Below are 22,273 nucleotides of genomic sequence, written 5' to 3'. Positions count from 1 at the left end.
GACACTTGAAAATATATTTGTTATTGATAAATGGCATTTTATTTTGTTGCTGGCGCACGTAATGTTGGCTTGTCTCCAAATGGGTGTGAGTGCAGAATGGTATCCCCCCCCCCCCCCCCCCCCCCCTTTGAGAATTGTGTTTTTAAATGCCAAGAGAAACCCAAAAAAAGGTTGTTTTTAAAGTCTTTCTTTCGTTTGCTGCAAAACACTCACTATACGAGACCGGACTAAAGTCCAAAAAGTACGCTCACTCAGAAGGCTTAGGGACCGGCGTTGTGGGGCGGAACGTTACCGTTGTGCGTTCTGCAATCAGACCCCGCGCATTTACCCGGAAGTGATCCAAGCAGCTAGGCGGCGCACGCACCCGGCTAGCAGAGCACGGCGGCACCGGCTTCCTCGGCAGGCACGCAACGTCTCGCACTATGGCGTCGCTCTGAGTTCACTCACACGCCAGTTGTGTACATACCTCACCGGCAATCCGTCACCATCGACGCCTTGATAATGGACCTCCGGTCCAGGGGCTATTTTCGGGGCCATCGGAATCACCAATAGTACTCGTCAAGGACGAAATTGCTTGATTTTTGCCAGCACTGTCCCTGTTGCACGCCCCGGGATCTCATCAAGTGACAGACAGGAGTAGAGCCGGTTAGCCGCAGCTAGCTCGCTAAATCAGTTGCCGAAGAAGGGCATCTTGGTTTGTGTTGGACCGACCTAAAAAAGTCAAGACACCGGGCAGTGACAATACCGCGAATCCCGGAGAGGACCCGACGAGAGGCCAACTCCCGGGTTGCAATTCAGCCGCGCCTTCACACGTTATCTTGGTAAGAATTCCGTTCGAGGTGAAACAGTCGGCCGGCCGGCCGGGCGGGCTTCATTTTGTGTGTAGCCGCGTTCCACCAAGGCCCCATGCCGGCTGTCAACCCGCCGTGGATTTTCGAGCTCAGCCGACAAAGCTACGAAATAAACTGCTCGTTGGAAAAGGTCCAATTGCGTGTTGTTTGTACGTGGTTGTCTTGCAGCTCTCGATGGATGTGCGGGCGGATTGCGGGGCGCTTTTGAGCTAATCGCGACCACCATTAGCCGCATTACAGCCACGGGCTTGGCTTCTCTTTGCTAATCTTCAGCTGGTTGCCACCCTTTGGGATCTACGCCATCTACTTTCGCTCTTTCCCCACGCCCAAACAACGACGTATCGCCACTTTTGATGTCAACCCGCTTGTTGGGATTGAGGTTCTCCCTCGAAATTGTCTTGTTGAATGAAGATGATTTGTTTGACTCGAAAAAGAAACTAAATCGAATCGCCTCGGATTCAGAGTGCCCATAGAGTCGGCGGCCGGGGCCTGCACTGAAATCCACTTGACACAGTTGCGGCGCTAACGTTGACCCACCATCGTTGCAGTCAATGTCGACGGTTGAAGCACTATTTTTGCGGCTCGTTTCGGTGTTGCCAAAGAACAATGCTAGGTCAACGTCGGCGTCGTCCGGGGAGCACTTTTTGGCCAAATAACGCGGGACACCACGACTGGCCACGTAGCATAAGCCAAGTAAAAATGTCTCTTGACAGTGGGACACGTATCATTAGCCCGGCTGCTACTTTCTCCTCCTGGTTTCATCGGCCCATTCTCCCCGGGAGCTCTACGAATTTCAGTCTTAACTCCTCCGTGGGCTTCCTTCAACTCTGGGTTTGCTCGAGATACCGAGCAACCGAGTGAGGATTAACCGCGAGTTTCCTTGAAAAGAGCATGGCGCTGGCTAATGCTAACGTCAGTCGCCGTGTTAGCAAGACGGTTCCAGAAGTAACATTGCAAACTACGTTCGTGTTCAAGTATCACATTTCTTTTTTAAAAATTACACTAACGGGTCGTTGTGATGATTGATTTAGGATGTTTTTAAGCTCAGGCCATCGACGCTAAAACTGAGCTTTGACCTCAGGTGTCCATTTTCTCCCATTTCTCCCTCACCGCTCGTGACATAACAATTTCAACTACAGAGAGTCCACAAAGTCACTTTGCAAATAATACGGCAATTATTGTCAAGTAGTGTGTGTCGACATCAGTTGTTGCTTTTAATTCAGTTCAAGTTGCGTCCGCTTGAACAAAGTATTGACTTCGTGGTTTCCACACTTGATTTGCAATTGCTGATTGTCCAAGTTTTTAATCAACTTCAACTATGCTGTGTTCACAGTCTCTTGACATTTAATGAATGTATTACAAAAGTAAATCGATAAAACCTTGGATTTTCTTTCTATGTACTCAGTGGGGTGGTTTTGTGTCTGTGGCTTCCGAAAGCAAATATTTCCAGGATGTTTGGCGGATTGAACAAAATGTGCCAATTGTCAAGCCATCTTGTTCACCAGATTTAAAGACATAGTTTATCTTTTAGACAAATATGCGGGAGGCTGATCGGCATGAAAAGCTCAAGGATGCCATTGCTGAACAATTTAGAGGAATATTGTAACGGATTTTTTTAATCCTCTATATTACAATTGTGGAATAATATGAGGGGTTTTTTTCTCGGTCCTTTTCCCATTTGTTTTTGTTTTTTTAGGTCATGCTTGCGCTCAAATAAATGCAAGGCAGGAGAGAGTTTATCTCCTTAAATTAGCCTTGTTAATTTACTAAGCACTCTGACTTGCGGTTTTAAGAGTTCACTGTGAGTATGGCCCAAAATCCTACCAAGCAAATGGGGCGACTCCTAACTCGGATTACAATTACGTCTATATATATATTAAAAAAAGCCTACCTGTCGACAAAAATGAAGCCTGCTGTTTGAAAATTGCGTTCTGCTACACCGCAATTTTCTTTTGAATTGTTTAGCCTTATATAGAGGTGCATTCATGAAATGAGGCAAAACAACTTGTGTTTTCTATTTCTGTAATAATTTTCTGCTGCCAACTTTGTCCATTTTGCTTTTACAGTGCTTAAAATGACTTTGCATCTTTTTACAATTTACTAGGGAACGTCCAGAAGTGCGCATTCGGCTGAGGGTTTCCAAACAGTGATGAACAAAGTACCTTGCGATAGCCTCAAGTGAAAACTCAACGACTGAATAATTCTCAAATGTGACTCAAGTACTCATCTTATGGCCCACAAAAGCCATGCAAATGAAAGTGAGACAAAAGGAGGAGATGGTGGCAACGTTATCATGGGCGAAACCACTGACCACACCCTCATTTGCTGTCAAACTAGATGGTGCTGTTTGCTTTTTCTGATGATTTATGAAGGTTAACAACCTGACAGTAATGCTGCAAATCGCTACCAATAATTGTGTGTGCGTGCGTGTTTTTCACTCATTTAATTTTGACCCCTCCTCTGTCTCTTTCTCTATAGGTTGGCAACACATCGCCACCCTAATGCAGAACCATAAAAGAACGTGAAATGAATAAACCACCGCAGCCTATACCGGGACCCACCTCTGTCCCAAACCCCGCCCCCTCCCCCGGATTGACGCAGGTAAGTGACCCCAGCGCGAGTCGGTGTTGTGCGGTCACGTATTTGCATGACAAAGCTTCCCTTTATTTTTGTTATCTTCTCTCTCCCCCAAGGCCGCCTACGGACCCGGGCAGCCCCCGTCTCTTGTTTTCGCCACACCTTCACCCCCTCAGATGAACTCTGCTCCCCAGCCAAGACAGGTATGGTCCATTGCGTGCCATTATTAGAAAGCATTCCAGTCTTTTTCCAATTTGGAAAGTTGGGAATTTAAGGGAACATAATTAACAGAAATTCTATTTGGCTCTTAGAAATCGTTTTGGATAATAACCTCAACTGTTCTTTGGGCATTTTGATTTGCCTTGTGTTGAGACGAAAATAAATGAATGGAATTACTTACTCTCTTGCGCGTGTGCAAGACGAGATATATTCTGCATGGATGTCTGCTTATGACAAAATGTACCTAAGGTCCATTTTCGTTGAATGACCCCAACTTCCCGCAGAAAGTTTCCAACCCTTCCCAAATTGCCCATCTTAACTTTCCATGGGAATTGAATGGCAAATTTCCATCCCTTTCTTTGCAAGTGGACTTGAGCCAAACTAGTTTGCGTGTCGTTGCGCGCGTGTCATTGCTTATTTTTCTGGCCGTGATCTTGACTTCTTTCCTGTGTTCTGCTGTTCTCCCAGTTTGCCGCAGGGCCCCGTACGTTACACCAACAGGTACTAACACCGCCCGCCCGCACAGTCCCATCCTGCCTCCCCGGTGTCGCCGTAGCGCCGCGCATGTTATTGGCCACTGAGACGAGAATGCTTTTCGTTCAAACATTAGACAGGAGAGACGAGAAAAGCCTTCCGTTTGGGTCTTGTGTCGATTCCGGTAATTGATTTAATTCTCCAGTTCTTTGAGACTGTAAGCGTGGGACGTTGAGCATTCATGTCAAACATTTTTTTTCCCCAAGTGACAGCAGTCCCGTCTTATGTCACAATTTTACCCGCTAACAAGCCCGGTGCTCTTGATATTTAAAAATTCAAATAGACTTTGCACGACGCCTATGCTGGAACACCTTGATAAGCACGACTTTTCATTTTCTACACAATTAACAGCCACGGGACAAAGACTTGGACTGCTGGTGGCTTTGTTTGTGGAATGCGAATGCGCGGCATGAATGATATTGTGGCGGCACGAGCCCGTTTCCAGCATCCCAAAGACGACCGCGTGTTTTGGAATGGCGCGCTGAAAGCAGCACAACGCTTGATTTCCATTCTGTGGACAAGTCAAGAGCAATTTTTGGAGTGACATTTTGCCCCCGCTCAAATAAGTTTGCGTTGCGAATGTTCTCGTACTTTCCACGATACCACCAGACAGTGTGCGAATTTTGTCCTTGTTCAATGTTGCCGCCCTCCTCAGCATGATTCAAAAGTTTGCATGAGTCATTAACATCCTTAAGTCGTGTTAGCCCCGCCTCCTTCCGCCTGCATGCGCCTCCTCACTTCAAAATGGATCCCGCTCAACCTGCCGGGATCTCGCACGACTTGAGATCTCTTGGGACTTGCATGCGTAGACGCCGTTGCCAGGCTTTCTAGTACTTGGCCCCAGAGATCCGCACCTCTGCCTGACCCCCGCTCCCCCTCGTCAACGTCTCGCACCCTCGCTGGTCTCCATTTTCACGTTTATCTCACTCACTCACTCCCTCTCTCTTGCTTTCTGCTTGTGTGTTGTGCGGCTGAAGGGTGGATACAGAGCGCTACAGGTAACGCCATTTCTCTCCCTGCAGCCAGTGCTGAAAGTTCAAGTGCAGTGAACCCCCGTTTATCATATCTCAATAACATAAATGTTATCCAAAATGAGGTCCAGTCATTGTTTAGTAGCCGACCGAGTTGCCGCCAGCCATGTTGTGTCGTCCTACGTAGAAGCCGCATGAGTTGAGCAGACTTGCAAAGTCTATCTCGGCATGGAGTTTCCCCTTTTAAAACCGTTGTCCAAGCGTCCGTCATACAACAGGGGAGCACTGTACTCTCTAAATGAGCATTTGTTGTGATGTTTTCCATCCATCTCAGACCTGACGTTTGTGTGCGTAAGAGGAGCCATGCTGTCATGGCTGGACGCGCGCTTTTGCTCACCCATTTTTTTGCCCCCCGCCTTTCGACGTCTTCAGGGTTATTATTCGAACCGTCCTGCGATGGCCACCAGCACGCCGAGGGTCCAAACGAGCAGCGGCCCTCGACCCGTCGGACCCCCCCACGTCTACCCGCCGACCTCACAGATGATGATCATCCCCCAACAGCAGCTCTCGTTCGCTGGCTCCCCTCAGGGTTACTTCCTGCCCCCTGGACAGGTGGGCTTTGCTCCTTCAAGTACTGGAAGCTCTGTGAAATGCCTCTCATTGTCTCTGTGCCCTTTGTCCACGTGTGCAGTACCGAGCCCCATACATGCCACCTACTCAGCAGTATCCCGTGACCAGCGGGACTGCCGGCTTCTACGCGGGAACCAGCCCTGCTGAATACTCCGGCTACGGTAAGAGACGCGAGCCCGCGGAAAAGGATCCTCTCGCTCATCCTCACTGATTCATCATCATCTGTCACGTTGAAGGAAAGCGTTTAGTTTTCGTCCGCGCCCATGTTAGCCTCACCTCATCGCTCACCGGGTTGGCTGCATTGTTTTTGTTTTTTTGTTGTCCGGCTGGTCCGTGTTGAATCTCTTTGGGAGGGCAGAACACTGGTTGGTGCATGCGTTGTGGCTTTTTTGTTCAGCTTTGGCCTGTGTTCTATCTATCTGTAGTTTCAGCTCACAGGTTCCATGAAATGCCATGAAAGACCACCACCCGAAAAAAAATAGCATGTTCAGTTTTTTGGAATGAAATTTCACAACTTTCAAGTTCGCTTCTGAAAGTTTCTAGCGCATTTTTGGTTTGTAGTGAAACATGAGGCAAAACAACTCTGTTAATCATGACAGCTCTATTTTTATTTTATGTTGAGTATTTTTTGTTTTTAATCCAGATAAGGCAATTGAGAACAGATCTCACTTGCAATGCCAACCTGGCTACAGACAGCAGAGCAAACAAAACAAATAAAAGCAATTCTCCAAAAACTGCAGCATGCTAAATAGTTACTGTGCATCATGCACGAGATGACATTAAAAACCTCCAAGATCTGAACACACACTCACTCCAAAGAGACAGCCAATCCTCGTTTCATGGGACCTTTTTAACACCCGGCTTCCTCTGAATCCTCTCGATAACTCATTCTGCATCTGTCTCTTCCTGTCCTCTTTCCTTCCTTCCTTCCTTCCCTCCTTCCTTCCTCCCTCCCTCTCCCATTCCTCGCTCCTCCTCCTTTTGCCGCGTTGGTTCAGAGCCCTCTCTTGCTGCGAGGGAGAGGCGGGGTGGCGGGGGGAGAGGCGGCGGCCGAGAGAACGGCCGTCTCTCTCTCCACGGTGCTCCTCTCACCTCCCAGCGCTACCCCGGTGAGTAGTGTGCGTGCGTGCGTGCGCGCGCGCGCGTGTCGGCCAGCCAGCTAGCTTCAGTGGCGCCTCTCGTCTCCACTCTTGTTGTGTTTCACTTTTGAGTGGACCTGCATGCGCGCTGCTGCTCTTCACAAGAAGCCTGTTGTGTTGTTGAAATACACACTTCGAGTTAGGCGTATTCGACTTTGCGGAGGAATTCCAGGATGCGCCTGACTACTTGTCATACTTTTTTTTGCTCTTGTCCAACAAGGAGCTGAGAAGCAAAGTTCACAGCAGGTGTTTGACCCTCAAATTGACCACCCACGTCCATTTGATGTCTTTGTTTAACTTGCTGATACAACCTGACGACGCTCAGTGGCCGCCGTCCCCCAAGAGCATCCTGTTAGATGGCGAGGGAAGCTCGAGCATGTCGAAATGTCCACAGCACCTTGAAGCAAGTTCTTAAATAGCAAACCTGAACCAGGACCTCAATTAGTCACTTCATGGTTAAAACACCTCTTGTCACTTTGCTTGCTCAGCTTCTTGTTTAATTCTTGGGGGGGGGGGGGGGGGGGGGGGGTGATAGAAATACAAATACCGCAAGATAAAGGCAATCAGTGCAATCGTTCAGAGACATCAATGTATTTATTCGTATCGGTTGTCAGGTTCAGCAACAGCGAGAATTTTATTTTCTGAAAACGACAATGCAAATCTGTACTGCGCAAGCTTTTATGGGCCCAATTTAAAACCCCCAAATATATTTCCATAAAACCCGATGGGCTTGTTTTGACGGGCTTCACTTGAGTGAGCAATTGACACCTGCAATGACTTTTTGTTCCCCAAGTTCGGGTTTGGTCTTGTCTTCTAAAAAGCAAACAGTTGAAAAGAAGCATGTCTTGTGCTCATTGTTGACCTTTTTTCTTGTTGTTGTCAAATTCCAATTTGCAGCAGCAGCATACTACCCGGCTCAGCCGCCGTACTCTGCGTCTGTCCAGCCCGCACAGGTCATTATCAACCCTGCCCAGCAACAGCAACCAGCCCCCCCTCCTCAGCAGCCTCCGGCACCGACACAAGGCCCACCAAAGAGGGAACGTAAACCGGTAGTGTGTCCCAACAAAAGGGCAGCGGACCTCTTGTCTGAGGTCACTAACTGAATGGAGAGCAAATCTATTGTTTGTTCAATGTGGAACTTTCCCCTTTTCATTCAAAATAACAAAAGTTGAGGGGGAAAAAAGAAAAAACAAACTCTGGTTGTCGGTCGATGTTTACGTACCATGAGTGGAGGCTTATAGAAACCTAACCCACACTTTGGCCTTTCCTCACAACAGATCAGAATACGCGACCCCAACCGGGGCGGACAAGATATCACGGAGGAGATCATGTCTGGCGGAAGGTCCGCCACGACACCGACTCCACCGCAAGTAAGAAAGCTAAACCACACAAATGAGGAACTTGAACTGCTTTTGAAGCCAGAAGGACCAAAAAAAAAAACAATTTTCGATGGTCTGCTGAGTTTTACCAGCCAGCTTACCTCTTGATTGTACCTTGTGTGATTGCAGGCCAACACCACAGAAGCCGGACCCGCACAGACTAACGGTGAAGTCATTCCGCCTGTTACAGCAGCCACAAGATCAGGTGTGTGCCTTTCCTCACTTCTACATTGTTCACTACCGTGACATGGTTGTATTTATTTATTGATCTTTATTTGGACCCCCAGATGACAACCTCGAGCTGGTTGGCAATGTTGAAACCCCACCACCACCACCACCACCTCCTCCCACCACAAACCCCGAACCCGCGTTTGAGGCCTCACAGGAAGCAGACAACCAGAACGCGCCGGCCGCAGAATTGGAACCTGACGCCTCTGACCTGGCTCCCGAGGTGGCGTCCCAACTGGCGGAGGAGCGGCCAGTTCCCTCTCTCCTCCCACCCGTTACAGCGGCCTCCTCCTGCGCGGAGGAAGTTGAAGTCGACGCTAACGTCGCTGACACGGTAGACGCTCCCGTCTGCCCCGCTCCTTCGACGGCGCAAGAGGAGGAACCACCGGCCGCCCCGGCCCCGTGCGAGAAAGCGCCAGAAAAGCAACAAGTGGAGGAAGTGCATGAGGAAGAGTCCGCCGAGGTCAAAGCAGTAGAGCCTGTTGGTGAACTTGCAGAAGTCGTAGCCCCCATTGATTCGGAAACACAGGAAATGCCTACAGAGATGGCGACGGAAGCGCCTCAGTCTTCCGTCTCGCCGCAGGAGCCTGCCGCTTCAACGACTCCAAATGCCGAGCCCCAACCCGAAGCGGCGCCGGCTGAACCGGCGGAGCCTCCTCTCTCCAACGGCCTTCCTCAGGATGTGGAGGAACTCGCTGAAGAAGACACTACGCCCTGCGACCAGCCAGACACTTGTCAATCTCAGGAATCTGAACCTGTGGCTAAAACTGCAGTGCCAGTTGTGGAGGAGATGGAGCTCGAGGAGAAGGAGGTGCTGCTGGTGGCCGAAGAGAAAAATAAGGAAGTTGTCAAGGTGGCAAAAAGTGAGGACGTCCCTCCTGTCGCTGTAAACTCTCCTACAGAGGAATTTACTATGCAAGGTAAGCTCGCCTATGATCGCATACAAAGAAGATATTCTGCAATAGAGACCGTTAAAAAAAACACACACACACACACTTGGGGGAAATTTTAGTTGTACTGAAGTGCTCTTGTGCTGTAAAAACACAGAAAGAAAGAAAAAGCGATACCGCCAGGGAAGGTTGGGTGCTGCATCAAACACTTGCTAATCTCGTTCTCCTCTTGAAGCTGCTACGTCTGTGCCAAAGAAGAGGAGGAACATGAAGGAAATCAACAAGAAGGAGGCCATTGGAGACCTCCTCGATGCCTTCACAGAGGTTTGTATCAGCAGACCGCAGAACAAAAGAAGATTGCAACAAGTCGGCGTCGATGTCATCATTACTTTAGGCCGGCTTTTCTTTTAAAACACCGCTCGAGACAAACTGCGGGTTCTTGTTTTGTCGACCCCAGGAGCCGGATGCCAAGCCCGCCTCTGAGCCCTCGTCCACTCAGGCCGACCCCGTCCCTGTTGCTCCAGCTGAACCTCCCGCCGAGGTGGTAGATGAGACCTGGGAGGAGAAAGAGGACAAGCAGAATGCAGAACCGCAATCCAAAACTGAGTCCAGTGACAAGAAAGACCAGTGCAAAGAAGGTGGGTGGGCAAAGTTGCATAGAGCAACAATTACCAAGCGCTGCCAGAAATGATCTGGCGTTTCTGCTCTACCAGGCTGTGACCAAATCGATCAAGATACTGCGCTCGTTTGGTTTTGAGCGTGTGAATTTCTCCCCGCTCCCATTACATTTGCCTTCATTCCTCACCCCAGAACACTGGAAGCCAATAAACCCCGATGACAAAAAGCGCTACGACCGAAAGTTCCTGCTGGGCTTCCAGTACAGCAGCGCCAGCATGAACAAACCCGAAGGACTGCCCGTCATCAACGACGTGGTTCTGGACAAGGTGGGCACATTAATCACGTCGACGGAGAATAACTCTCAGCTGGGCAAAGTTGAGGCGAATCAACCAACTGACCCACAATCATTTCGTTGCCACAGAAGTGCTCTCAAAAAATCTGCAACTTTCAAGCCGTTTTTTTCGATAGAAAAAATTCCCACTGTTCTGATTCGTTTCATTCAGGAAGGCAATAATTGCGTCCTCCGTTTCAGGTGATCAAGCCTTCGCTGCGGCCCACGGAGCCAATTCGAACGATGAACGTTGGCATGGATTTCACCCCCTCGTATTTGGGCAACCTGGGCAGCAGATCAGTCGGAGGACTGCGCGGACCGGTACGTGTTGTTCCTATTTGCGCGTTCAAATGACTCCGGAGAACAAAGAAGGCGGATTCGCTCGTCAAAAGTCAATAAGTATATAATGCTGTCGCTCTCCCTCCCGCCTTAGCCCCCCGGGCCACGGCGTTCCCAGCAGGGTCAGCGGAAAGAGCCACGGAAAATCATCACCAGCATGTCGCTCAACGACGACGTGCAGCTCAACAAAGCGGAGAAAGCCTGGAAGCCCTCGACCAAGAAGAGCACCCGTGGCCGTGGCGAGGAGGAACCGGCGCCGACTACCGATGAAGAGCTCACCCCTGCGCAGGCCCAAACGCAAGAGCTCTTGAAGCGACTGCGCAGTATCCTCAACAAACTGACGCCGCAGAAGTTCCAGGAGCTGATGAATCAGGTGAAGGAGCTGAGCATCGACACGGAGGAAAGGCTGAAGGGCGCCATCGACCTCATCTTTGAGAAAGCCATCTCAGAGCCCAGCTTCTCCGTGGCCTATGCCAACATGTGCCGCTGCCTTTCGGGGGTAAGTGGCGCTGGTGCGCTGCCATTCGGGCGTTTGGTCACTCCACCGACTCTTAGGGTCGTAAGTTATCCAATAAGGTGGACTCAACCTCTGAAAATGACAATTGTCTTGTCTTCAGTTGAAAGTCCCCGCCACAGACAAACCAGGATATAGTGTCACCTTCCACAAACTGCTGGTCAACCGCTGCCAGAAAGAGTTTGAAAAGGACCAGGATGACGACGTGTTCTTTGAGAAAAAGCAAAAAGAGATGGAGGCCGCCAAAGAGGTAAGTCATCAACTCGCCGGCCGCCGCCGCCAGCCGCATGTTGACCCGCTTTGCGCCGTACCCCCAGGAGGATCGTGAGCGCTTGCGCCTGGAGCTCGAGGAGGGCCGAGACAAGGCCAGGCGGCGCTCGCTGGGCAACATCAAGTTTATCGGGGAACTTTTCAAGTTCAAGATGCTAACGGAAGCCATCATGCACGACTGTGTGGTCAAACTACTGAAGAATCACGACGAAGAGTCTCTGGAGTGTCTGTGCAGGCTGCTCTCCACCATTGGCAAAGACCTGGACTTCGAGAAAGCCAAGGTTTCAGATCTTAACCCTGAATTCCATGACTGTTGGGATGGCTCCGTGACGGAATTGTTTCTCTTTGTCCAACTCAGCCTCTTATGGATCAGTATTTCCATCAAATGGGAAAGATCATCAAAGAGAAGAAAACATCATCCCGAATCCGCTTCGTGATGCAAGATGTCTTGGACCTCAGACGGGTAAATGTTCCATGTTGTTTTCTGCAGAGGCATTCGTCTCAAGTGGACCAACCCCAGGCCTCGTCCGGGAATTCTAAACCATCCTTTGGCGAGAGAAAGGCATTAATGAAGCTTTCTTGTTTTCTAACCTTCCTCCGTCAGTGTAACTGGGTGCCCCGTAGAGGAGACCAGGGTCCTAAAACCATCGAGCAGATCCACAAGGACGCAGAGATGGAAGAGCACAGGGAGCAGATCAAAGTCCAGCAGCAGCTCATGTCCAAAAAGGACACGGGTGGAGGGGGAGGAGGAGGAGGAGGCGGTGGCGGCGGCAGGATGGGTGGAGGCATGGGCGGCCGGGGTCCTCACACGCAGGGAGGTGGTCGGGGCAGCCAACCCCAGGATGAGGGCTGGAACACGGTGCCCATCACCAAGAGGCCCTACGACACCGCCCGCCTCAAGATCACAAAGGTAAGGCTCCTCAAGTTCACTTTGCATGACATGGTTCCGTCCGAATGTTGAACTCTCGCTCATTTTTTCATTTTGTCTCGTGCTTCTCATGCAGCTCGACAATCCGGACCTCAACAATCAGCGGTTGGCTCCGTTAGGCAAAAGCTGGGGCAAAGGTAGCAGCGGAGGAATGGGAGTCAAAACCGTAACTGGAGACCAAGGTAGTTGTCCCTCTTCACGCAAAATGTCTTTTTGACTGTGGCCATTTTAAACGTGTCCTTTCCCTCCCGATTTAGACTCTGGTCGGCCGACGACCAGCACCGTGAACCGCTTCGGTGCCCTGCAGCAGTCCAGCTCCTTGTCCTCCGACTCGGATCGTAGAGCTCCACAGAGGTCTGCAGTGTTCTCAGTATCTTATCTTCATTTGTATGCACCTGGAAACTGCGCTTACATTGGCCAAAATCGGCAGGCCGAGCTCCAGCCGTGAGCGAGGCGGCGACAGAGAGCGGGCGGATCGGGACCGAGATCGATTCGACCGCTTTGACCGCGACGACAGAAGCAGTCGAAGCCAAATCACCAAGCGGAGCTTCAGCAGAGAAACGGAGGAGCGCGGCGGGAGGGACGGCGATAACAAGCCTACCAATGAGCCCGTGCGCCGCGTGGCCAGCATGACGGACAGCCGGGACCGGGGCAGCCGGGACCGGGGCAGCCGGGACCGGGGCAGCCGGGACCGAGGCAACAGAGATGGACGAAGCCCGGACATAGGCCCGAGCAAAGACCTTCCGGGTATGAGCAAGGCCAAATGTTTTCAAAGTAGAGCGTATGATTTTATTTATTTTTTCTTATCGCCTCATTTTTAGCAAAGCACGAGAGTGCACCCGCTCCTTCTCTTCCTAAGCCAGCATTGACAGAAGAGGAGCTTGAGAAGAAGTCCACCGCCATCATCGAAGAGTACCTCAACATCAATGATTTGAAGGTACGAGCGGCGCCATTGCGCCCGCCCAACCCACCGTGCGGCTCTAACACCTCTGCCTTTGTCTTCCTCCGGCGCTGTAGGAGGCGCTGCAATGCGTGACCGAGCTCAACAGCAGCGCCTTGCTCTACGTGTTTGTGCGGCAGGGTGTGGAGGCCACGCTAGAACGCAGCACCAGTGCTCGCGAGCACATGGGCACATTGCTCCACAAACTCACCAGTTCGGGGACCATGCCCGTTGCGCAGTATTTCAAAGGGTGAGCTCCACGTTCACCGGCATGTGCCGAACTCCGAGTTGCTCATGCTTTTGTCGTCGCAGACTTCTCGAGATCCTGGAGGTCGCCGAAGACATGGCCATAGACATACCTCACATCTGGCTCTACCTGGCTGAAATCATCACCCCCATGCTCCTTGAAGGCGGCATCCCGATGGGACAGCTCTTCAGGTGAGCTAAGGGGAAAAAATGGAGGCAGATCAAATATTGACATGGTTAACCGTTTCATTTCACACATTTGTAGACAAGCAATTGTAAAGAACATGACATCCACTTTGAAGATGTTGCCTTCACTTTCCACGCGTCACACGAAACAAACAAAAATGTAGCGCAAAGCTCGACAGTGTGTGTCTTAATTGCTCCTCCAGGGAGATCGCAAAGCCGCTCTTGCCTCTGGGGAAGGCCGACGTGCTGCTCGTGCAAATCCTCCACTCGCTCTGCAAAGGGATGGTACGTTCTTAAATCACCACGGCCTTCGTCATGTTGCAAGAGACCATGCTGATGTTTGAGTCTTTCCGTGTTTTGGACGCTAGACTTGCGGTAAGGTCGGCACCCTTTGGAAAGAGGCAGGACTGAACTGGAGCGACTTCCTGGCCAAGGAGGAAGACGTCAACAAGTTTGTCACAGAGCAGGTGCGTTACGAAAGCTCAGGGTGGGATTTGTTAACATGTTCCTTTTCAGATGGTGCTCAATGAAGACATAAAAGGCCCAATTTATTGAAGCCAATTTTTGGTTTTCTTTCTTTCTTTCAGAAAGTGGAATTCACAACAGGCAAGGAGCAGGAGTCCAAGGAGAGCACTAAGAAGTTGCTGAGTGGGGACGAGCTCAGGCAAGAGTTGGACCGCCTCCTTCGCGACAAGGCCAGCGACCAGCGGATCAAAGACTGGGTGGAGGTGCCTACTCGCTTCTTTTGAGCCCAAAGACAAATAAAAGAATGAACAGCATGCACAGGCTAAATAAACCTCCTCCTTTCAGGCCAACCTGGATAAGCAGCAGAGCTCCTCCAACCATTTTGTACGTGCACTCATGACCGCCGTGTGCCAGTTGGCCATCATAGGTAAGTCCGCTGCTGTTTTAGCTTCGCCTTTAACTTGAAAATTGCCTTCTTTCAATGGCGTGCGTGTGGCTTCCTCAGGAGACCCGTACAAGTTGGACTTGCCGCTGATCAACAACAGAGCCGCCCTGCTGCAGGGCTTCCTGAGCGACGAGCAGAAAGAGCTGCAGGCGCTCTACGCCCTGCAGGCACTCATGGTGCAAATGGAGCAACCTGCAAGTGAGTCTTGCGCTCAATCGCTTGATAATACGCCCTATTTGAAGGGGGTGTTCCACAAGTCTCCATTCTAGGCCCACTCTAGCCATCAAAGTTACTTGGCATTATTTGGTATTGAAGTGCAGTTATGTCTGTATCGTGTTTGGCTTGGGTCAAATTTGAACGATTCCAGATCTGATTTCTCATTTCAATTCCTGCTTCAACGGCGTCTCAATTCCCCCTTTTTTTTATTTTTTTTTTTAAATTCTTCAATTTTGATGTGGTACTTGACATAAATGTACTTGTGAATGCTACCTTTGCAGACCTCCTGCGTATGTTCTTTGACGCGCTGTACGACGCCGATGTCATCAAGGAGGATGCCTTCTACAAGTGGGAGTCCAGCAAAGACGCGGCGGAGCAAAACGGCAAAGGCGTGGCCCTCAAGTCCGCCACTGCCTTCTTCAGTTGGCTGCGTGAGCCCGATCCTGAGGAAGAGTCCGACAAGGACTCGGTTGGCCCGAACGACGAGTAGGTAGCGACTCGAGGGACGATCTTGCCGACGAGGCAGACTCCAAATCAAAATCCTCAATGAGGAAAAATATCTTTATTTTTTTGTTGTTGTTGTTGAGGGATGGACTCAGAAAACAATCAGTTCTCTCCTCCCTTCCGCCTCTCTTCTCTTCCTTCAATGTTCCCCACTCACTGACCTGCTCTCCTCATGAAATAAACTTGAAAAGTAATTCAGCAGGATGGCTCATGCAGGTTGTGACATATTCCCGCCACATCACTATGAAAATTCACCACACTGCAGACCTTTTTTTTTTTTTTTTTTTTTGACCGATCACTGAGATGATTGTCAGTAGTGGTTCTTCGCCCAGCATAACAGAAGTATGTTTCTAAAAAGCAACATCACCTTGTTGGCTGGCTTCCTCCCCTCCCTTTTTTTTTTTTTTTTTTTTTTTTTTCCCCTCGCCTCTTTTTTTTAAAATTTTTTTTTTTTATTCTTGCTGGGATTTTAAGAGGACGGGCAAATGCGGTGTGATCACAATACTTCCTCGCCATCACGCCAACTGACTCTTGGTCTCTGTTACCTCTGCTGCGGAGGGACACTTCACCACCCAATGGCCATTAAAACTTGAAATCTATAGAAATTGACTTGACGCGTTATAGAAAGTTAAAGCAGAAAATATCCGGAAGCCTTTTTCTACATCAAGTGGGAAACTCCTTTCTGGAGCATTCTGTAAATATATACTAATTGAAAACATCTTTTTTGTTTTGTGGTTATTTTTGAAATAATGCAGTTGTCCGGATGCAGAGAGGTGCTTTAGATAATCCTTTGATTATTAGTTTTATTGGAATTTTGTAAATATATATTTTTTTTGCTTTCTTTATTTAAGAAATTTTGGCTTCTTTTGCATCGGAAACTGGAAAGATGAGGAACATTGCAAATAAAGGACTTATTAAGTTGCAGTCAAGAATATTTTTTCATTCATGTACTCGACACTTCAAAGTCTGCTTTATTGTCAATTTCTTCACATGCCAAGACACACAAAGGTGTGGAAGGTAATTCAAGTGTCAAGGTTGCTTTGACGTCGTATATTAACAAGATTATCTTTGCAGTTTAAGTAGCAGTTGTATATTTTCAAGATTGAAAGTTGTATCATTCATATTTGAGAGAAAATTGAATATTTTGTAACCTCACAAGTTGTATATACTTAGAAAAAGTTGAACTTGTGTCAAATTGATCATATTGCCTTTATCACGTGACATCAAATTAATTTCTGTAAATGTCATGAAAACACAAACATAAAATGTGAAACCTTTCACTTGATGTGAAATGAAGCACGTTATGTGGATTTTATCTCGATAAAACGTCACATAACATCGACTTTTTCTTGTGAAATGTATCACCATCATGCATTTATAATTGAGCACATTTAGAAAATTACATTTCTATGATTCAATCACAAAAGTTATAGTATTGAAATGTGCATATACCACCGTAAAATGTAAAAAAAAAAAAAGAATTACGTCAAGTTTATTACATAACGTGGAGGAATCACACAGTTGATTGCACTTAGTCTGCAAAAATATATAAATGCCCTCATGTGGGGGGGTACCATAGGGGCGGGGTGTGCCACCGCCTTGATGACGCTCGTCATATCGGCAGACATTCAGCAGCCAGCCGAGCGATCCATGGTGCCTCCTCTTCATTCTCCTCTTCCTCCTTCCGTCGGACGCCGGAGTGGTTGAGGATGCTCGGCTCGGCGGCGGTGGCGGCGGCGTGACAGCACGCGAGGACCGACGTGCTTTCTCCTCCCTTGGAATCTGTTGATTGTCTCTGGGTCGGACGCCGCTCCACGCTTTTAGGATGAGCGATGTGATTTACAGGTAGATGGCCAAAACGGCGTGTGTGGGTCGGGATGCGGGCTGCAGGTTGGAGGTCGTGTGGGCGGGGGGTCAGGCGCGCCATCCCCGCGGCCCCCTGCCTTGTTTTTGCTAGGTAACTGCATCGTTTGCAGGCCCTGACGTCACGCGCGTGTGCAGTGCTGCGGTACTTGAACGCACCGTTTGTTAACATCCGGGCCGCCCCCGCGAAGAGGGCTGCTCAGAGCGGCTTTAGCTCGAGCCCACTTGTTGGTCAGCAGCGTGCGTCACTTTATTAGGTCCACCGTGACACCACCCATTGTCTGACAGTAATGCTCTCTCTTTTATTTGAAAGATATTTGTTCCGAATTGTAATAGTGTGGTTGCGCTGCATAATGAGAGCTTTTACTGTCTCGTGTATAGTTGATTGGTCGCTATCCAGTTGAAGTGCATTTTACTAGAGCACCTTAGTATGGAGAACTCCACCACTATGCATGATGTGCTCTTGGTGGCACTAATGGGGATTTGCAGCTGCACGCTGGGCCTGAGCTGCTTACAACACGCCATATGCTTGAACCCCACCTCCCTGCACTCTGACCTTTGGGCAACCATTTGGCTAGCTTAACAATGTAGGCCAGGGCCAAAGCTTTGAAAGCACACCAGCCCGCCTGTTGCGGTTGTTAGTTTTACCGAGGCATGCATGCCATGAGCCAGAGCTCCAGAGGTAGCAAAAGGAGGTGGCAGGAGGACCAAGAGGTGAGAAAGTCTCTGTTTTTCTTTCTTTTAATTTCCTGTGACAACGATCCACTGTTGTGACTTGCAGGTGAAATTCGAGAAGAGTGACATGATTCCAAAGTCAGGCAAATCTTCGGCGGACTCGCGGAAAAGTGTGGGCATCCATGAGTTTGCAGCGCTAGCTAGATCCTCCTTGAATGGTAGATCGCCTCAAATACGTTTTGTGATCATTTTGATTTGGATGTAACTCAAAATCTATACAATGGTGCTCTTTAAAGTTGAGAGTTTGACAGTCAACATGAGTTGAGTGGGATTGTCGGCGTTGGATTTGTAAGCCAGCTGTCGCCACATAGGCATCTCTCAGGCGGTGAGGGACCACGTGACCAAGCCCACCTCGCTGGCCCAGGGCCGGGTGGCCCACCTCATCGAGTGGAAAGGTTGGCCCAAACCCGCCAACCCCCCCCAGGCCGCACACTTCAGCTCCTACTGCCACCTGAGCGAAGGCGAGAAGGAGGCTCGCTTCGCTGCAGGTACGACGCACACACACACAAACTGCAAACAGCCTTTCATTCAGGTGGCTTTGTATTTTGCATAATTTTCATGTGAATGTCGAGATGAGCTCTTCTACTATGATGTGTAGGAAAAATCTGTTTTTCTTTTCCCATCTCTATTCAAATGTCCTTAAATGAATTGCAATGTTCTTGCAATTTTTTTTAGGTCTCCCAAATTAATGCACCGTATCATTTATTTGAAAAAAAAAAAAAGGATTGTAAATACAAGCCTTTACATATGTTGTAAAAAATAGAAGAGCCTAAATCTAATATTGTTAATATTTGTAATGCATCTCATGCACTATTTTATTCATTCATCATTCACAGCATTCTCGTTAATTGTGTTCAAATTAGAATACGTCATTTGGAATTTTATTTGAAAGTTTAACATATTTTCATTTGTAATTATGGATATTGCATCAAAGTATGTCACCAAATATTTGACGCAAAAATATATTGTTTTTAAGATGCTGCAAGTAGCTTCCTCCTGCATCTTTTGACTTGGTCGGGTTTAGCGGCAGCATCATGTGGCACCTCCGACCTTTTGTCAGGCACCTAATCCCCTAATCGTCTCCTGGGAGCGGAGCGGCAGGTCTCGGTGGCGAGCAGATGGCGGCGGCTGGCCCTGCCAGAACCACTTGTTGTTTGACTGTGACTCATCCTCGTCGCCATCCTCGGCCGTGACGTGACGTTAGCTGCTTAGAGCAAAGTGGCGACGCTTATCTGCAATCAAAACACTTGACAGTCTTTCCCCCAACGGTGACTGAGCCAAGGCACTGCTTTTATGCCAGTCAAAAGGCATCCCGCTTGATATCGGGGTCCGCCTAATGCGGTTCTCACTTCATTAAATTTCATACAAAAATATTTGCATGTTTTAAAATACAATATTCTGAGAGTTTTAAATTTGAAAGTGGGTCAGTAGGTCCGTTCGACTGCGCTTGGAACGAAAATAGGGCACAAAGACTCGACCGTTGTTCTTTCAATAGATTTGGAATTATTAACACGAACCTGTGTCCAAGTGAATTTTTAACCAAAATGTGTCCTGCTTCAAATGGGTCAATTTCGAAGTGGGTCACTTTGAGCCGCAGTGGGTCGAAACTCCACCCACTTGATTGCTCCCCCCTCCAAGGCGTGGCCGAGCAGTTTGCCATCGCCGAGGCCAAGCTGCGAGCGTGGGCGTCGATAGACGAGGACGACGCGGACGAGGAAGACTCCAACGACGAAGACGCCAAAGCGGGCTCTCACGCCGACTTCCCTCCTCGGAGCACAGCAGGTACCCCACCAACCCCGACCCCAAAGCACTTCCACATCATCTGCCGTCCTCCATCACTGACCAAAGACCCCCTTCCCCATCTCTTCCATCCACCCACGTAGGTTTTCTGACTATCTCCTCCTCCCTTAGACTCCGTAACGTGCGATCCTACCTGCCCAGCTCGGATCCGGCGTGAAGGCATTTTCCAGGAGGAAGGCAACGGCGGCGAGGTGTGCGTCCACCACAAACCCGAGTGGAGGCCAGGCCGTTTCGATTCCTGCTACTCGACCTCGCACTCGGAATCTCCCGGAGAGGAGGACGAGGAGGAAGAAGATGAGGTGTTCCAGGAAGCCCGGGCGTGGAGCTCCGACCGCTTCCCGTTGGACCGGGCCTCCTCCTCCGGGGTGGCGTCCCTGGATGAGGAGGACCAAGAGAACCAGGAGCAAGGAGGAGACAAGCTGGAGGATAAAGAGTATTTGATGTGATGTGTCGTCCATGGTGGATATGACGTCATGTGTTCTGCTTTGCCTTGTGTCCTCCTTCTTCTTCACCCCCCCCCCCCTCCTCTCCAAGTCTATTTTCAGTCCAAAAGCTCCACTGGAGAAATGCGAGCGGAATGTAACGCTGTCCGTTTTGTACAAAGTTTTGGTGTCAGGTGTTGCTATGGTGTCATTTTTCTATGGAATATTTTGTAGTGTTGTCTTTTATCGGGGTTCATGCTGTGTCACGTGGATGTTGATACTGAATGTCAAAATACAAGGTGACTTTTTCTGGGGGAGCGCACGAGTCTTTTTTTGCGGGCAGCTTCACACCAGCGTGTCAGACTGTCATTGTTTCTAACTTTCCATGGATGCTATTGTATGATCATATTTGGTACTGCAGTAGTATTGAAAATCTGTTGAGGGCCTGAAAAGGAAAACAATCCTCCAGCCCGATGATGAAATAACACCAAAAAAGCCAAGACGACTCATTTTTTATTCCCAAGGTGCTTTTTGTTGCAATCAAATTCAGTGGCTCATGTACAAAAACATATTTGGTGTTCTCTGAAAACTAACAATGGCTGTTTGACTCTGACTGCATTGTGGCTCTATTTACATTTGCATGTATGTGGCATGTCCGCCGGGCCATGTAAAGGGAGATGGTGCTGAACTAGATAGGCTGCAAATGTCGCTTGTGTCCGTATTTGACAGACACAAGACTCGTACTAATTTGCAATTCCCCCCTGAAAAAACAACTCCGAAGTGATTTAACGGTATTTTGGGACAGAGTGGCAGTGGAGTTACTTCCGCCCATTTTTTGGGTGAAGTCTGCTTGATCGATCGACACATCTGCGTGACTACGTCAGAGAAGGCACGTTCCTCTTGTTTCCTGGCGTGCCAACCATGCTTCTTACTCAATGTCCTATTATTTTGGAATACAGTCTTTTTTGAACGTTTAAGGCAGAAAAGATACCCAGTAGATGCGTTGCGGTCGGGTAAAGGAACACTCCGAAAGAAAAGACCAACGTATGATTATTCCCGAAGGACGTGGGCTCCAATTCAATTTGAAATAAATGATTAGGAGCACCGGAGCCTCCCTCCAGCTGAATGTTGCCCTTTCAAGCACCTCCTTTTTGGATAGGCGGCGGAGGAAATACCCCTTACGTGGATTTCAGCGGAAATGTAAGTCAAAAGAACCCTTGCAGATTTCAATTGAATATACATATCATGACTTCGGCCAGGGGTGTCAAACTGCGGCCCGCGGGCCAAATTTGACCCGCAGTGTCATTATATTTGGCCCGTGAAGACAAATTGTGCATCGACTTTGTGTCGATACAAAAATTGCAAAGTGTGTTCACTTTTGAAAATAAAGATGTTGCGAGCAATTTTTATTACCATTCATCTACCATTCAGTTTGAACCGTTTTTACTAGTCTCTGATTTCAAAACTAGTTATTTATCAGTTTGTTGTGTAGCCTATACTGTATATAATATGAGTCGTTTGTACATTTATTTGGGTTGACAATGGCCCTCAGAAGACAACTATGACTACGATGCGGCCTGCGACCAAAATGAGTTTGATGACCTGATCTAGGCAAATCGTTTTGTAAGGATGTCCACATGCATTTTGAGGCTGATCGATCCCCGTTATTTTGACATTTGAAGCGATGTCTGTACAGTGATTACTTTAGTGTCTCTTTATATTCTTGGTGGCGATGATTATTTCTACGTTGCCCTGACAAAAGCCACCAGAGGCTGTCCATCTTCACGAGCCCTGCACTTGTTGTCAGTCTGGTGGAAAGCTGCCATAAATTGTTGTCACACAATCAAAGATAGTAGGGCCAATATCAACGTTGTGCTTTTGAGGTTCCATGCTTTCAAGGAAGAAAAAATAGTCATCTTATGAGACTCATGGTCCACACTGTGTACGTTCATGATTGAAAAGTTGTAATCTTCAAGATTTAAGTCACAATATCAAGAGTATAAGGTTGCAAATTTAATTGCACATTTTTAGAT

At 48.7% G+C, this 22,273-nt stretch overlaps 2 protein-coding genes across 15 annotated transcripts; both read left to right on the top strand.

Moving 5' to 3' along the window:
- Positions 1–361: 361 nt before the first annotated feature.
- On the top strand, positions 362–16,344 carry eif4g1a (eukaryotic translation initiation factor 4 gamma, 1a). Of its 13 annotated transcripts, none has more exons than XM_037276002.1 (34): positions 362–821; positions 3,330–3,452; positions 3,545–3,631; positions 4,116–4,148; positions 4,258–4,305; positions 5,159–5,179; positions 5,585–5,764; positions 5,844–5,943; positions 6,781–6,891; positions 7,819–8,012; positions 8,199–8,291; positions 8,430–8,505; positions 8,588–9,448; positions 9,654–9,742; positions 9,876–10,056; positions 10,229–10,362; positions 10,569–10,688; positions 10,801–11,205; positions 11,324–11,470; positions 11,538–11,771; positions 11,849–11,953; positions 12,095–12,400; positions 12,495–12,603; positions 12,676–12,772; positions 12,849–13,165; positions 13,240–13,355; positions 13,436–13,608; positions 13,671–13,796; positions 13,994–14,075; positions 14,159–14,257; positions 14,378–14,518; positions 14,601–14,682; positions 14,761–14,898; positions 15,198–16,344. In XM_037276002.1, exons 2-34 carry the CDS (start codon positions 3,378–3,380, stop codon positions 15,404–15,406), a joined length of 5,289 nt encoding a protein of 1,762 aa, XP_037131897.1. In that variant the 5' UTR covers positions 362–821; positions 3,330–3,377; the 3' UTR covers positions 15,407–16,344. The 13 variants fall into 13 exon arrangements, with proteins under 13 accessions (XP_037131897.1, XP_037131900.1, XP_037131899.1 ...); XM_037276005.1 differs by having other exon boundaries at positions 363–821; positions 7,819–7,970; XM_037276004.1 differs by having other exon boundaries at positions 363–821; positions 12,495–12,600.
- Positions 16,345–17,001: 657 nt separating this feature from the next.
- On the top strand, positions 17,002–20,557 carry fam131a (family with sequence similarity 131 member A). 2 transcript variants are annotated; one of them, XM_037276138.1, is made up of 5 exons: positions 17,002–17,265; positions 18,065–18,176; positions 18,330–18,506; positions 19,657–19,800; positions 19,930–20,557. In XM_037276138.1, the coding sequence occupies exons 2-5, from the start codon at positions 18,086–18,088 to the stop codon at positions 20,262–20,264; spliced, it is 747 nt and encodes a 248-aa protein (XP_037132033.1). In that variant the 5' UTR covers positions 17,002–17,265; positions 18,065–18,085; the 3' UTR covers positions 20,265–20,557. The 2 variants fall into 2 exon arrangements, with proteins under 2 accessions (XP_037132033.1, XP_037132032.1); XM_037276137.1 differs by lacking the exon at positions 17,002–17,265 and adding an exon at positions 17,341–17,997.
- The last annotated feature ends 1,716 nt before the right edge of the window (positions 20,558–22,273 follow it).

This window comes from Syngnathus acus, chromosome 17 (genome assembly GCF_901709675.1).
Source record: "Syngnathus acus chromosome 17, fSynAcu1.2, whole genome shotgun sequence".
NCBI classification, from domain to species: Eukaryota; Metazoa; Chordata; class Actinopteri; order Syngnathiformes; family Syngnathidae; genus Syngnathus; species Syngnathus acus.
This window is presented reverse-complemented; position numbering and strand designations above follow the sequence as displayed.

Excerpts from the sequence above, each read along its gene's own strand:
- eif4g1a (XM_037276002.1), top strand. The coding sequence starts at position 3,378 with ATGAATAAACCACCGCAGCCTATACCGGGACCCACCTCTGTCCCAAAC. Across the intron at positions 8,292-8,429 it reads CGACACCGACTCCACCGCAA|GCCAACACCACAGAAGCCGG; the intron begins GTAAGAAAGCTA and ends GTGTGATTGCAG. Across the intron at positions 11,471-11,537 it reads AGATGGAGGCCGCCAAAGAG|GAGGATCGTGAGCGCTTGCG; the intron begins GTAAGTCATCAA and ends CCGTACCCCCAG.
- fam131a (XM_037276137.1), top strand. The coding sequence starts at position 17,938 with ATGCATGCCATGAGCCAGAGCTCCAGAGGTAGCAAAAGGAGGTGGCAG. Across the intron at positions 17,998-18,064 it reads GGTGGCAGGAGGACCAAGAG|GTGAAATTCGAGAAGAGTGA; the intron begins GTGAGAAAGTCT and ends TGTGACTTGCAG. Across the intron at positions 18,507-19,656 it reads GGAGGCTCGCTTCGCTGCAG|GCGTGGCCGAGCAGTTTGCC; the intron begins GTACGACGCACA and ends CCCCCCTCCAAG.